The sequence below is a fragment of the Pelmatolapia mariae genome, linkage group LG12 (assembly GCF_036321145.2).
Source record: "Pelmatolapia mariae isolate MD_Pm_ZW linkage group LG12, Pm_UMD_F_2, whole genome shotgun sequence".
Taxonomy (NCBI): domain Eukaryota; kingdom Metazoa; phylum Chordata; class Actinopteri; order Cichliformes; family Cichlidae; genus Pelmatolapia; species Pelmatolapia mariae.
Window position 1 is genome coordinate 25959986 of NC_086237.1, and position 14260 is coordinate 25974245.

At 39.6% G+C, this 14260-nt stretch overlaps 1 protein-coding gene across 1 annotated transcript; it reads left to right on the forward strand.

Annotated features, from left to right (window-relative positions):
• Window positions 1–50: 50 nt before the first annotated feature.
• Window positions 51–12831, forward strand: hnrnpk (heterogeneous nuclear ribonucleoprotein K). The gene is made up of 17 exons (XM_063488879.1): window positions 51–102; window positions 944–1017; window positions 1139–1292; window positions 1641–1738; window positions 2059–2115; window positions 3142–3185; window positions 4740–4812; window positions 5240–5353; window positions 5534–5662; window positions 5993–6321; window positions 6851–6898; window positions 8211–8250; window positions 9383–9398; window positions 9823–9855; window positions 9953–10020; window positions 10492–10661; window positions 11960–12831. The coding sequence occupies exons 3-17, from the start codon at window positions 1235–1237 to the stop codon at window positions 11988–11990; spliced, it is 1308 nt and encodes a 435-aa protein (XP_063344949.1). The 5' UTR covers window positions 51–102; window positions 944–1017; window positions 1139–1234; the 3' UTR covers window positions 11991–12831.
• The last annotated feature ends 1429 nt before the right edge of the window (window positions 12832–14260 follow it).

Sequence of the window (14260 nt, forward strand, 5' to 3'; positions counted from 1 at the left end):
CGCTCTCCGTTCAGCCAATCAGCACACGGTGAGTCGTCTTATCATTTTATTTCCAGGTTCGGTGGAGAAGGAAGAGGCAACGAGCGAGGTGTTGCGCTGCAGGTTTGTGTTTTGAAGATATATTTTTGTGCTTTCTGTGTTGTTGAACTGCACGGCTACTGTAATGAGAACTACGCCTTTAATGTTTATTTGTTCACTGTGTTGCTTGTTTGGTGCAGCCCGCTCTGCTCGGCTGCGTTTGTGCTCAACCGAAATTAAGGCAACATGGCGAAAGTAGCTAGCTGCTAGCGTGCGCGACTTAGTGTACTCTTTGTATTGATCGATTGGTTATGTTTTAGCAACTCGTTCACGTTAGATCCGTGTCGCGTTACGGTTCGCATTTGAAGAGCTAAGTGGTGCAGAGTAGTAGTGAAGTTTTAAATTTCAATGTGAGCGCAAGAACTCGAAGCGTTTCACTGCGGGCTGGTTAGCTCCGCCGGCGGCTAACCGCAGCTTAGGCAACGGTCCCTATGTTAGCTTTAACCGGACCAGCTTACTTTCGATTTGGTCACCAGTTCACTATCTATTGGCTGCTGTTGGTTAATATAGTATATATTACTTATATTTAAAAAAAAACAACACTCGCCTTGTTGTTTTTAGCAATAAGTTATTTTTTTGGGTCTGCCATTATATGTTAGTGTTAACTATTTAACTCCTGATTATAAAGCTGTGGCGGTTTCTCCTATCTTCAGCCAAACAAACCCCGTGTGTGATCACATTACAGCTGATAACATTTAGCAACGGTGTTCATTCTGATAACAGTGGTCTTAGTTGATTATCGGTCACTTCGGATAAAATATAAGAATTTAAACCCATCATTGGTGCTTACCGAACTGTCTTCTCGCGCTCTCTATTTATTTGCCATCATTTCAGTATTTTAAATTAGCCTCTCCCTCTCTTTCAGGTCGCAGGAGTTGTTTGGTTCTTGCTCCGGTAGTTCCGCCTCTCAACACGCCCTTGCTCTCGTAATAAATATCGGTGAGTCTCTGGGATCGGCCAGTTTCTTCCATGTCAGTCCTGCGATCTACTTTACTCAGATGATTTGTCTAATTTCTTCATTTTTTTTTCTTGCTCTTACAATGATAACAAAAAACCTCAGCTCACAGGGGCCAGTTTTCTGCTTCTCCCTCCCAATTGCTACCATCTCTATCCCTGATCGAGGTGTTCGGCTCTTCTATTCTTCTGTTAGAAGACCATGGAGACAGATATTGATCAGCAAGAAGAGGCTTCATTCAGCAACACAGAGACTAATGGTAAAAACCTTATTTTAAAGTTTTGCATGTTGTTTAAATACATCAGATTTTGGACACGGTTGGCAAATCTGTGTATTTGGAGATTAAAGTAATTACTTTTTTATGTTACAGTAAGGGATCTAAATATTCACTGGTCTATGTTTAAAATTGTGTTTGTGTATTCAAAGAAGTCTTTTCTTTCTTAGATGTGCAGAGGGAGATTTGTATATGTTTAGCTTATAATGGGAGAACAGTTTGAAATCACTTTTCTCTTTCGACTGAATATTTAATTTATCTTGTTGAAGCGTGTGTGTGCACGTGCACGCTGGCGCAGCGTTGTCATGCTGTGTTTTTATCTCCTTTTGCCAGGTAAGCGCCCCGCTGAGGATGCAGATGAGCAGAAATCATTCAAGCGCTCCAGGAACTCGGATGAGATGGTTGAGCTTCGCATCCTCCTGCAGAGCAAAGTAAATCAGCTCCCCTTTCATTTCACATTTCATGTTGAACCCTTATGTGATTATTTATATTTTTGTCTCATTCTTGTGGGTAGCCCTTCAGTAAGACTGACAATGTCTCCTACTCAGACCGTTTTGTTTTTTGTTTTTTTACATTTATTTTTTCATGGTTTTCTTTCTGTTCTCCTCATTACATTTATGCCTTTTGAATAATTAATTTCCAGGCTTCATTATATTCATACAGTACTTCTCCTCACATTTAATTGTAATGTCTGTTAATTGCAGCACCATAATTAATATTTACTCTTCTTATCTGTTCTTTGTGTTTTTAGAATGCAGGAGCTGTAATTGGGAAGGGTGGCAAAAACATCAAAGCCCTGCGTACAGACGTGAGTACATCTATTCTATGCAGCCTGAATTTTAATTTTGTTTAGGATTTTAATTTTTTATTCTATAGTTTTTCTATCTCTATCTCCTTCTCTCTTTCCACTGGCCTCTAAAACCTGACTAGCCTCTCTTATGGGACAGCAGTTTTTGTTTTGTAAATTTTTTTTTACAGTAATAGCGATTCAAATATATTTAAATATTTAGCTTTGGTATTTTCTTCCATGTAAACAAGGCAGTGGATAGCTGGAGCAAAGTTTATAAGCCTCCTGTTCATTAGGTCCTCTGACAAACCATTTGGGGTTGTGTTTATCTTTGTTTTTTGTTTTGTTTTTCTTCTCACATAAACATTATGTAATAATCTAAGCTAAACTATCCCTAGGCACAAAGGCCTAATTTCATGTCCATTTGTTTCTTCACAATGATAATTTATTGTCACACTGCTGTTGTGGAAACACTGGTGCTCCTGTTAATTTAAATTTATGAGCACAGTGCTGAGTTTGTAAGGTCACCTGCTGCTCAAGCTAACGTTTTTTTTTTTCCTTCTTTTTTGTGTTTAGACAAACAGGCCAGTTGTTAATTCATTCAGTTTCATTGACTCTTTCTCTAGCCCTCAACAATTTGTTGTCCCCCTCTTTTCTCACTGTCTCTGGTTTATTCCCCAACATTGAACTCTTCATGATAATGATATGCCATTACCCATTTTCCAATGTCACTTTTCCTCCTTTTCTCTCTTTGACAAACCAATCTCTGAGAGAATCAAATTAAAGTAACATTTGAACAGTGTAGAGCCTGTATATTAAAAATGTATTCCTCTTCCCTCTTCCCTCTCCCCTTGTTTATTATTTTACTGTTTACTTTTTTGCCCACTTCCTCCTCTGTTGCCCATGTTCTGGATGGCCCCTCCTGCGCCCGCCCACCTGACACCCTGGTTGGCCCTGCCCATAATCGTGCCCTGTCCTTAAATGGGCGCCTTACTTGATTGACATCTGTGCTCGAATGGCCCTGGCCCCTGCCCATGCCACGCCCAGTACAAAGCCAGTGTGTCAGTCCCAGACAGCAGTGGGCCTGAGCGGTATGTCCCTAAGCTCCTCCCTCTCACTGCCTGACTACAGGTCAAATAAACAAGAAGAGATGAATAGTCATCCTGCCTCTGTCCAGTCACTGTATTTTTAAACTACCTGTTCACACAATATATTAGCCTGAGTCAAAATGCCTAAATACCTTCATGTCCAAATCTGCCTGTTGATCCAGTAAAAGCCATGTGAACAACCTTTTATATGCCATTTTTAAAGTCACGTCAGCATTTAAACTTAGGCTGGTGTTGTCAGGGTTTTTCTGCCACTATCTTTTTAAATCTTTGCTATAATCTGTGCAATATGTCCGTGTGTTTTTTGTGGTTTCTTTTTTGTTTGTTTGTTTTAAATTGATCATCTATCCTCTTTATCTTTCGTGTTTTCACTTCCCTCCCCCTTTCAGAGTGGATATACTGGTGTTATTTTTAATTTTTGTTAGTTTCATGTGCTCACTTGCTTCATCATCCCATTCCTTCCTTGTGAAGCCCTTCTTTTATATTGATAAACTACAGTAGTCCATCCATTCTGAAACGCAAAAGGCAAGCTGAGATTCAAGTGTTGTGTTTTTTTTTTTTTTGTTTTGTTTTGTTTTCCTTTCCTGTCTTCTGCTTTATCTGAACTTGGTTGACTGCTGAAGCCATTGAAAATACAGGATATCTCTGTCCTACTCATTTTTGCATTCTTTGGTTTTATATTTATTGCTTCTCCCATCCCCTTAAAAAGCAACCAAAGCAAACTCGAGTGGTGGCAGACTTCATTTACCATGGTGTAATCTGCTCTTTTACTCTTCAACTGCCAACATTCTGCTCCCATGTAAAAACTGTGCTTAAGTTTTCCTCCTCAGTAACTAGTGTTTATTGTACTGTCACTAGGTGGGTGCAGACACCAACATTTTAACTACAAATTGACTGTCCAAACTATTTATTTATTTTTATTTATTTTTAAAGAAAAAAGGTTGCGTGTAATTTAAAAAAAAAAAAAAAAAAAAGCGATGGGTTTATTTATTTGATTTTCCTCTGCGCTTTTAAACATACTGTTTTGCGAATTTTGGGGTCTTTGTGGTCAAAATGTTTGTGGTTTGCATCCACCAAACTCTGCTTTAAGATTTTAGAGTTCTCTTTGGCACCATTGGTGCTCATTCCTGCCAGTTCCTCCTCAAACCTCCCTTGTCTCCCCTCTTCAGTGGTCACCAAATGCAGTCACTTTTCTTTGGGTCCTTTTAATTTTGTCTCTTTGCTTTCCTTCTCTGGACAAAGACTTTCCTTTTCATTGCATTGTTTGGGTGCCAGCTTTTTGCCAGTTACAGAGGTTACAAAAACAACCTTGACCTAACATGTAAAGTTTAGAAAAAAAAAAAAAAACTGGACGTAAATATTTAATTTAGCTGTGTTAGTCTCATTGAATCATTATTTGGTGTTTGACAGTTTTTTTCTATGGCAAAAAGGGGGATGGTATGAATTCTATAATCTAAAATGTTGTTCCCTTCCTCCTGGGATGCCTTGCCGGCACCCCAACCCCACCCTCTAATTGTTACGCATGGATGAATTCCAAAGCATCCTGAGCATCAGTGCAGACATTGAAACTGTTGGAGAAATCCTGCTGAAGATTATCCCAACATTGGAAGAGGTGAGCACTTTAATACCCCTGTTTCATTTAATTATTTATTTTTCCCCCTCTGAATTTTAAGTTATTGCAAAACTAGTTGCAAATGTGAGTTCCTTTGCAGAGATACTTTGAAAATTTCATATGCTTGTTGTAGGTGTGAGTGTGTTTGCCAGTATGTAGTTTTTAAGGTCAAACTTCACTGGTTTAAAGGCTTTCTGATTGCATGTGTCGGCAGTCTGATGTGGCTATGTATAGCACTGTTTCTATGTGCCTCTATCTACCATTAATTGTTTTTTGTTTTTGTTTTTTAAAGGAATAAATATTAAAAATTTTCCCTCTAAGAGTGTAAGCTACATTTTAGGTTGAGTATGCTCATGTGTTCCCATTGGCAATCAGGAGATGTATAAAATTTGTATTATGGTTTGAATACGTTAAATGTCCCGTGCAGTACCAGCAGTACAATGGGATGGATTTTGACTGTGAGCTCCGTCTGCTGATCCACCAAAGCCTGGCCGGTTCTATCATTGGAGTGAAGGGAGCCAAGATCAAGGAGCTGCGTGAGGTATCTTCAAAAAATGAAGATTTGTTTTTCTTATGTTTGTAAATTTTATATTATTCATAGACTTGATTTAACTGCCATCTTCTGTTCATCTGTCTTTCCCCAATAAATGGACGGCCTTGGGATTTTGTTAAATGAGCATCTGTTTTCTTTGTCCGCTCGTGTGTGTGTGTGTGTCTCCAGAACACAAAGACCAGCATCAAGCTGTTTCAGGAGTGTTGTCCCCAGTCGACAGACCGTGTAGTTCTGGTTGGTGGTAAAACGGAGAGAGTGGTGGAGTGTATCAAGACTATGCTGGAGCTCATATCTGAAGTAAGGTTATCTATTCTGGAGTAGTTTATTTAAGCCCCCCCCCCCTTTTTTTTTTTTTTTTTTTTTTTTTTAAATCTTTGCGGCTATTTATATATTGAAAATTGCTGTTATATGGGAATCTTTTTTTCTTTTTTCTTTTTTTAAGTTGCCTTAGGTTTGGTTGGGAGTTTTAATTCAATATGAAATCCATGATAATTTCACAGAACTTAAACCATATAATAGTAATAATAATAATACTAATAATAACATTGTTGCACATGATCCCTCTGTTTTCTTGTAAATTAATTTGACACTCTGGGCAGGCCTGAATGTTCTGTTTCCCCGTTTCAGGCTCCCATAAAGGGCCGTACACAGCCCTATGACCCCAACTTCTACGACGAAACGTATGAATACGGTGGTTTTACCATGATGTTTGAGGAGAGAGGGGGTGGACGCAGACCAATGGGAGGTTTCCCAATGCGCGGTAGCCGGTCCAGCCATGGAGAGCGCAGCTTTGACCGAATGCCCTCAAGTAGAGGGGGACGGGGACCCATGCCTCCCTCACGTCGAGATTACGATGAAATGAGCCCCCGCCGAGGTCCTCCCCCACCACATCCGAGTAGGGTTGGTAGAGGGAGTAGCCGTGGACGCAACATGCCAATGGGACACCCACACAGAGGGTAAGAGATGAGCACAGATAACATACAGTTTGCTCTCCTGCTTTGCTTTTTCTTGTGCACAAATCAGTCTTGTCCCAAGGCTTGCCCACTTAAGTGAGTTTGTTATAATACGAATACATTGCCCATCTTGTAAGCATTCACTGATTTGCTGAATACTATAGAGCTTAATGACTATATAAACATTTGAGTTCGAAGTTGAGTCCTTTTACTCCTGTTTAGCGCTTCTTGAGTTCGACATGTTAAAAAAACAGCAACTCTATATTCGAGAGCACTTGCTCATTTTCCTCCTACATGTCCATATACAGAGCTTAATCTCTTCAGGTGCCTTCTTTCCATTCAGATGCATTCTGTTTAGGGTCAACTTGGTTCAGTTGTCTTGTGTAAGACGAACTAAGTCCAGTATTCTGTATGTTATTGAGTGGTTATCATTTCATTAAGTGTATGTGCTCATCATTGTCTGGGTGTGTTTGTATCTTTTTTTTGTGCGTTTATTTGTTTTTGCCGACCCCCATCTCCATCTTGCCCACAGAGATGATCGTTACTATGACTCGTACCGCGGCTCAGATGAGAGGTCAAAGTAAGTTTCTGCCCCTAAACCTTTGACTAAACCTCCTAACTAATCTCAACAGGGATACTTTGACATTCTGATTTTCAGTTGGTTTGTATTATCTGCATTTGTCGCATTATAAGTAGATGTTCTGTAATTCACTTCATGTTAACGCCAATGGGATTTTGCCCATCGGTCTGTGTTTGGAGTGATTCGCTACTGCTGAAAGCCTAAATTTACATTCACAAATGAAATGGACAATTTGTCTGGAGTTTATGAAAATTAATTGTTAAGGTATCCCCACATGTTTCCTCTGCTCTACACATTTTTCTGCTCATTTTTGAGAAACTAAAAGATTTACTCTTTTTTCGTATTGCTAACTACTAAATACTACATCCACTACGGTTTGTTTTGTAGTACCCTAACCTAGATTCACATGTTCAGCCCATTTATTTGGAGTGCTTTGTAGGACACTACAGCAACGCTGTATGACAAGCTCTTTCTTGTGTTGGTAACCCATTCATTGTGCTACTCATTAGATGGTTATTTTGTGGTGGTGTGTGAGGGTCATGTGCTGATGTGATGCTTGTCACTTACAGCCCCTGCTAAGGGGTATGCTTTCACATGCCAGCTTTTGATTTAAAAATATTTTTAATATATAGAGATGTATAATTTTGCTTCAGTTTGGACTCTTAAATCCAACCTGAAATTATTCCAATTTAAGAAAATTATGTTGGGTGTCAAACTATGGGCGGGGCTATTAAAAATTCTAAAATGTAAGCTCTGCGATGACAAAACAAGAACAAAGCTATTATGATACCCTGACAGTAGACTTGTTGATGATATCTCTAAGACTTTTTTTCTAGTGTCAAGATAGCTTTGATATTATTAACAAAATGTGGGGAAAGAGTGTAGCAAAAGCACTACATGATATTAAGTTATGCTGAGACTTTTATCACAATATTAACATCTGTGCATGTATGTTCTTAAGAAAAGCAAAAGTACAAAGTACATCCAAATGTGTTTCTTCAGTCTTCTTTATTTTAGCTCAGTTGTGGGGGGGGAATTCAGCAGCCCTTGGCTCTGATCATCATCACCACCACCTGTCACTCCTCTCACCATAACACTGTCAGAGCTGTTCCTGTTACTGTGTGGGAAGATGGCTGAGAGGAAATGTGTTTATACTGTAATCTTGCTCAGCGTGTGTGTGCAGTTTGACCTGGACCAGAAATTTTCTTTGGAATGTTGTCAAGCATTTTTCTAAGCTTTTTCTATTTCTTTCCACCCCAACCCACATCTCCCTCTCTCTGTGTTTCTGCCCACCCCTCCCTTCCATCACCAGTGACAGAAGAGGCAGACCGGATCGCTACAGCGATAGCATGGTTAGTGACCCTTTGCTAAATGCATGCGGCTCTGGTACTAGCATCTCATTGGGTGCCAGCGTCCACAACCTAGCATACTTGTTGGTCCTATCGCCACACAATATGCTGTGATTGTCCCATTATCCTGTCATGACAATAATGGTTTATCAAGTCAGCATGTGATCAACTGGCATAACCAGAGGGATGTGTTTCTAGGTTTTCTTTCTGCACATCTGTCTGATTGAGGTGAATTTCTTAAAATTTGGCCCAAGTTTGTTTGAACTAGAGTATGAACTGGTTCCATTTTGGCAGCAAAAGATCAAAAACAGTTTGAAACAGTTCATTATATATTGTGTAACTGTGTAACCATGAAACTGACCATAAATGCCAAAGAGGATAAAATGGTTAAGTGATAACTTTTTACATACAGAAGGGCAGGGCTGGGCAGGCATGGATGTAAATTGAAATTTGATTGGTTGGCGGAAGTATAAAATAACAAGGTGGTAATTCTAGTTGACATTACGTCGTCACTCGTGCAAATGAATGTGCATACACTCAAATGAGCCATGGATCCAAGCTAGCTTTGGCATGGTGTAAACCATCCCACCAAATGACCGTAATCACCACAGCCGGAGACACCCCATAATAATCAACTATAATTGCCCTCTTACTGTGTACTTTTCACGGCCAGCCTGTTTTTCCTGTAAAGTGAGGGAGGGTGTTGGAAGGGTAGGGAGGTAGGGGGTGGCCGTGGTTGGTTGCTAAGCACTAATAATGCTTTGTTGACAGACTGGAAGGTCTCGCTCCCTCGTTCTCCCTCTCCCTCTCTGAGAGCTGGCAGGATACTGCCTGCCGTTGCTCAGCAACAGCTATTTGAATTGCTTGTTGCCCTGGTGACAGCAGCAGCTGAATAGCAGCTGAAAATGGGGGCTGATGGAGATGCAAGGAGAGATGGGGAGGGGGGATGGAGGGAGAGAAGGAGGAGGAGTCTGTATTATGGATGAAATACTGGGTGGCTTTTAGTTTAGTCTACTCCATGGATGCTGCAGCTTCAGCATCCGTGCATTTTTGCGTACGATCTGTGGGATGTAAAGATGAAAGGATTTCATTGTGCTGTATGTAACCGGTCTGTGTTTCTGTGTGTTTCTTACAGAGTGGCGGAGGATATGGTAAGTGCTAAACATCCTGTATTGTGTGACAAGGATGTGGTTAAAATGCTGTTAACGTCTTAATCAACAGTGCAGGTTGGAGAATTCTTAATAATTTAGTGTGGTGACAATAATTTTCTCATATGTTATAAATATAAATGGGCTAAAAGGATATTGCAGCTAATGAATTTGGGATGTTAATTTAAATCTGTATTGTGAATTTTAAAGAAATTTGTTTGCAATGACATTTGATTTTAAACATGTTTCCAGCAAATGTTAAGGATTAGGTAGAGATTTAAATATGATTTAACACATTTCTTGATTTCTTTGCCATGTGTAACCACTTATGGGTTTAAGTTTAGTATCAACGGGGATCATTTGAACAACTGTTGGCCTGTCTTGGTGGTGATCACTGAGTGTTCTTTTTGTTTCCTCTTCTGCTCAGATAACAGTTCCTCATGGGATAGCTACCAGTCAGGTGAGCCTCTACACTTCATCAGTCAACGTGATTAGAAAAGATTGCTTTTTTTTTTTTTTCCCCCTTTTCTTACCTTTCCTCTTCTTCTTGCCATCAGGTGGTCGTGGCTCCTATAACGACATGGGTGGCCCTGTCATTACCACACAAGTGACGATCCCTAAAGATGTGAGTGAATGACAATATAGAACTGTAAACTTACACCTAGGGAAGATCTGTTTTATTTGTCTACTGTGCCCCATATTATAAAGATTGGAACTGTACATTGCAATCCAAGCATGTTATCTGCACTCTGTCATTATCATTATGACATTTAAGTGGCATTTAATTTTGTGTGTGTGAGAGTTGCTGTTAGGTGTGCAGCAGCTAAAATTTGCCCACAGAATATCCACAGTAGACAAGTCATTTAATGTCTAATTATTGGTTTTATTAAAAAACTAAACACTACCTAAAAATAATTTCAAGCTGTATTTTCATTTTTTTTTTTCCTGAGTAAAGCTTTTCTGTGTTTTGCGTCTCCAATTTGGATTTGTCAACCTACATGCACCTTTAGTCCCAGAACCTAAAGTAATTTACCATTTTGCCCCCCCCCCCCCCCCCCCCCCCCGTTCACCACCCCTCTTTTTTTACTCGGTACAGTTGGCTGGCTCTATCATTGGTAAGGGAGGCCAGCGGATCAAACAGATCCGCCATGAGTCTGGGGCCTCCATCAAGATTGATGAACCTCTGGAAGGTTCTGAGGACCGAATCATTACCATTTCTGGCACCCAGGATCAGATCCAGAATGCCCAATACCTCCTACAGAACAGGCAAGTCCTGACATGGGCTCCGTATATGCCAGTGACTTTTATCCTGTTTTCGATTTAGAAATTCTTGGTCTAGCATGCTAGTGGTAGTTATATCTTCAAGTTGTGTTTATAAGGCTCAGTAACTTGTAATGTTAGTTTTGAACTTTTAGAAAACCTCAGTCAAAACTGTTCAGTGGTCAACTGACCTCTCATGAGTGAGGGTTGCATCATTAAAAGTATAATGCAACCCTCTCAGAAAGTGCATTCTTGTTTACTGAGAAGAGCTGCTCATGTGTGAAAGATTAATTTTCCCTCAATTCGTTGAACCTCACATTAATAGGGGAAAGGTTTGGTTGAGGTTGTTAATATGTTATATTGAAATTACATCCTGTTAGTCCACTTTTCGTTGGGTTTCTGAAATTCTGTTGCCTGCTGTCTTTTCTTCACTAACCCCCTTCCTTTCTTCCCATGCAACGTGCAACTAGTACAAACCTTCCTCTTACATGAAATGGCTGTGACGGAACAGACAAGCTTAACAGTTGTTGTACATATCACGTAACATGTTTATTTTTTTTGTTTTGTTTTTTTTAAGGGTTGATGTGATAGGCATATTTCGTTGACTGTCACATCTGTCCCCTGAAATATGATTGTTAAATTATTATGAAAAAAAAAAAAAGCAGAAAAAAGAAAACAGTCCGTTTGCCATCAGAGCCGTTTCACTGTGAAGCAGGGAGTGGATTGATTCTTCCCCTGGCTGCTGCTGTGTGGAAGACTAGTGATTTTGTTGTTTTTAGTTAGAGCAACCGACAACAAATCACAGTCTGCCAAATAGCACAGGCTCCTCCTCTTCTGTCTCCCTTGGCAACCAGTAGGCACGTATAATACACACTACTTCCTTGTTGATGCTACTGCCCGAATGCTAATACAGCTGTAGACCTGCCGCCCTTTCTCTTGAGTAGGGTAGTGTTGCCATGCTAACTAACCCTTCCTCCCTCTTCCTTTCTCTCCTTCCTCCCTTTCAGTGTGCTGCACCTGTTTAGACACAAGGGCTAACCACACCCTGCTATTTTCCTCGTCTTCCTCATTCTCTTTCAGGCACTTCAGTCACATCTTCATCCTCTCTTTCCTCTGCCTCTCTCCTATTCGCTGTCTCTTTCCACTCCACATTCATGCTCCCACTCATATTTACAATACCATTGGCTTGCAATGTGCAACGTTTTTTTTTTTTTTTTTTTTTTTTTTTTTTTTTTGTTTGTTTTTGTTTGTTTTTTCCCCCGCCCTTGTGTGTGTTGTTTATTTTCTCACTCTTTTTATTTCAGTGTGAAGCAGTACTCTGGTCATTTGCTGTAGACCAAGGAGGCTCAAAGTGAAGAAGAATGAGATTGCCCCTCCTTCCTCAACCTCTCTGCCCTTCCCAGCACATCCCCTTCAGACTATTCTGGATTGTGGGTGTCTTTTGGTTTTTTCTTAATTTTATTTTTGTATTTTTTAATGAAATAAATGTCCAACATTCCTGTGCATAAGAGAAAATGTAGATGTTCTGCATTTTTAAGAGTGTAATCCATTAGTTTATCAGATACACACTTGCTTTTTTCTAACACAGATAACAAATTATCCTTCAGACTTTTCACAGAAATAAACATAACCTTTATTTTTTGGATGGCTTTGTGTTTTTTTGTTTTTTTTTTTTTCTTTTTTAAATGACGCGTGTGTGTTTGTGACTTGGTGGAAATCTGTCTTTTGTGCGTACATGTAAGCACATGTCGGCGTGTGTGGGTTTGGTGTGCTTTCTGTAGTCTATATTGGTTCCTTCGCACCCAGTTGTACTACATTACCACTCTGTGCAACATGCAGAACGTAAGCTTATTCTTTTTATTTTATTTTCGAGAACTGTGGGGGACTTAACCCTTTCAGACTGGATTTTTGGGATGTTTATGTTGGGATTTGTGTGAATATAGCAGTTGTCTGATGAAACAGCTGAAATCTTTGATTTATTCCTCACAAATGGGAAAAATGTAGCTAGAAATTTGTTGGCATTTTATTAGAACGTTGGAAGGAGAAGAGAAAAAAAAAGGATATTGAACCTCATTGTCCCTGCAGTTTCCTGCTCTCCATGTGCCCATGCTGTAGACTCCCCATTTTCAAATTATAAGATGAATAAAGATGATGCCACTTTTTACTAAATCTTTAATGACTGTGTTCTTTGAACTTCTGTTTTTATTTATTTATTTTTTAATTCACATTTCTGGTCTATATCAGTTTCTAAGTGTCTTCAGTTCAATGCTGTTTTATTAATATACTGCCAAACACAACAACAGTTGCTTAAAGGCACTTTATATTGTATGATAAAGACCCAACAATACTGCAGGCATGTGATTGAAGAGTGAGTATGTGAGTACAACCTCAGATGAACAACATGACATATCACACTGTCATTATTTAACAAAACATTCAAATTGTAGACCCTGTGCTTCTGTAGAACCATTTTCTGTACAACTGTCAGTCTGATGATGTTGTGGAGGAATTTTGGCCCGATCTTCCTTACACATCGGGTTCATTTTATTGAGATTTCTGTGTATTCGTTTATACACAGTTCGCTTGGACGGTGCTCCAGAAGTCTTGGATGTGGTTTGTTCAGATAAAACTTTGCAAACTGAAACCACGCTGTCATGTTTTTAGAGAGAAGAGGCTTTCTTCAAACCTGGCAACTGTTCCAAACAAGTCATATTTGTTCAGTCTTTTTCTAATTGTGTTGTCATGAACGTCAACACTGATGGAGGACTGTAATGTCTGAGATGTAGCTCTTGGGGTTTTTTGAGCATTTCACAGGAACTTGTATTCCTGGGAATATGGGTAACTATAATGTTTGGAAATTACCTTTTAACCCTTGTCAGACTGATCTTAGAGAAGCAACGGTTGCTTCTCTAAGATCATTGCAGATGTCTTTCTTCTTTGGCAGTTTGTTAACGCACACCTGAATGCTCCAGACAAATACACTACTGTAACTTGTGCTTTTGTAGAGGCGCTCGCACCTGCTGATGATAAATACATTTGCTCACCATCACCTGGCCACAACTTACCCTCATAATTCATACAGAAGCAGTAAGAGTGTGCTTAGTTTTTCCACACACTGACTACATTTTGGGTTAGTTTCCATTAGATAACACCACAATGTAATATGGCATGTGTTGTTATTTATCTGAGGCTGTATTTACCTAATTTTAACACCCAGCAAGAACCACATTTTTATATTTTTTTCTTTCCTTTTCTTAAAAAGCAAATAGAGAAGTTAAATCTTATTGGCTCACCAGATCGTCCTCATGTGGTGTTATTACAATCATTTACCTCAAATCCCCACCACATTTGAGACATTTTTACACTAGCTTAGACGTCCGTTGTAACGGACGTTGCTTTGCTGTTTCCTCTCTTAGTTTCTTGTGATTGGTTCACTGACCAGCTGAGGCTCTGATTGGTCAATAGCTGGAAACCAGGTAGTGGGAACAGTAGAGCGCGGGTGTCGTGCTTTCGTCGGTGAGTAGCAATAGTTTGCACAGGAATAAGAAAAAGTACTGCTGCCCACTGCGTTTATATTAGAACACAGTTTTTCTTATTTAATGACG

Bases quoted from the DNA above. Each gene is read 5' to 3' on its own strand.
- hnrnpk (XM_063488879.1), top strand. From the start codon at position 1,235: ATGGAGACAGATATTGATCAGCAAGAAGAGGCTTCATTCAGCAACACA. The intron at 4,813-5,239 runs GTGAGCACTTTA...TGTCCCGTGCAG, and splicing joins TTATCCCAACATTGGAAGAG to TACCAGCAGTACAATGGGAT. The intron at 9,856-9,952 runs GTGAGCCTCTAC...TCTTGCCATCAG, and splicing joins ATGGGATAGCTACCAGTCAG to GTGGTCGTGGCTCCTATAAC.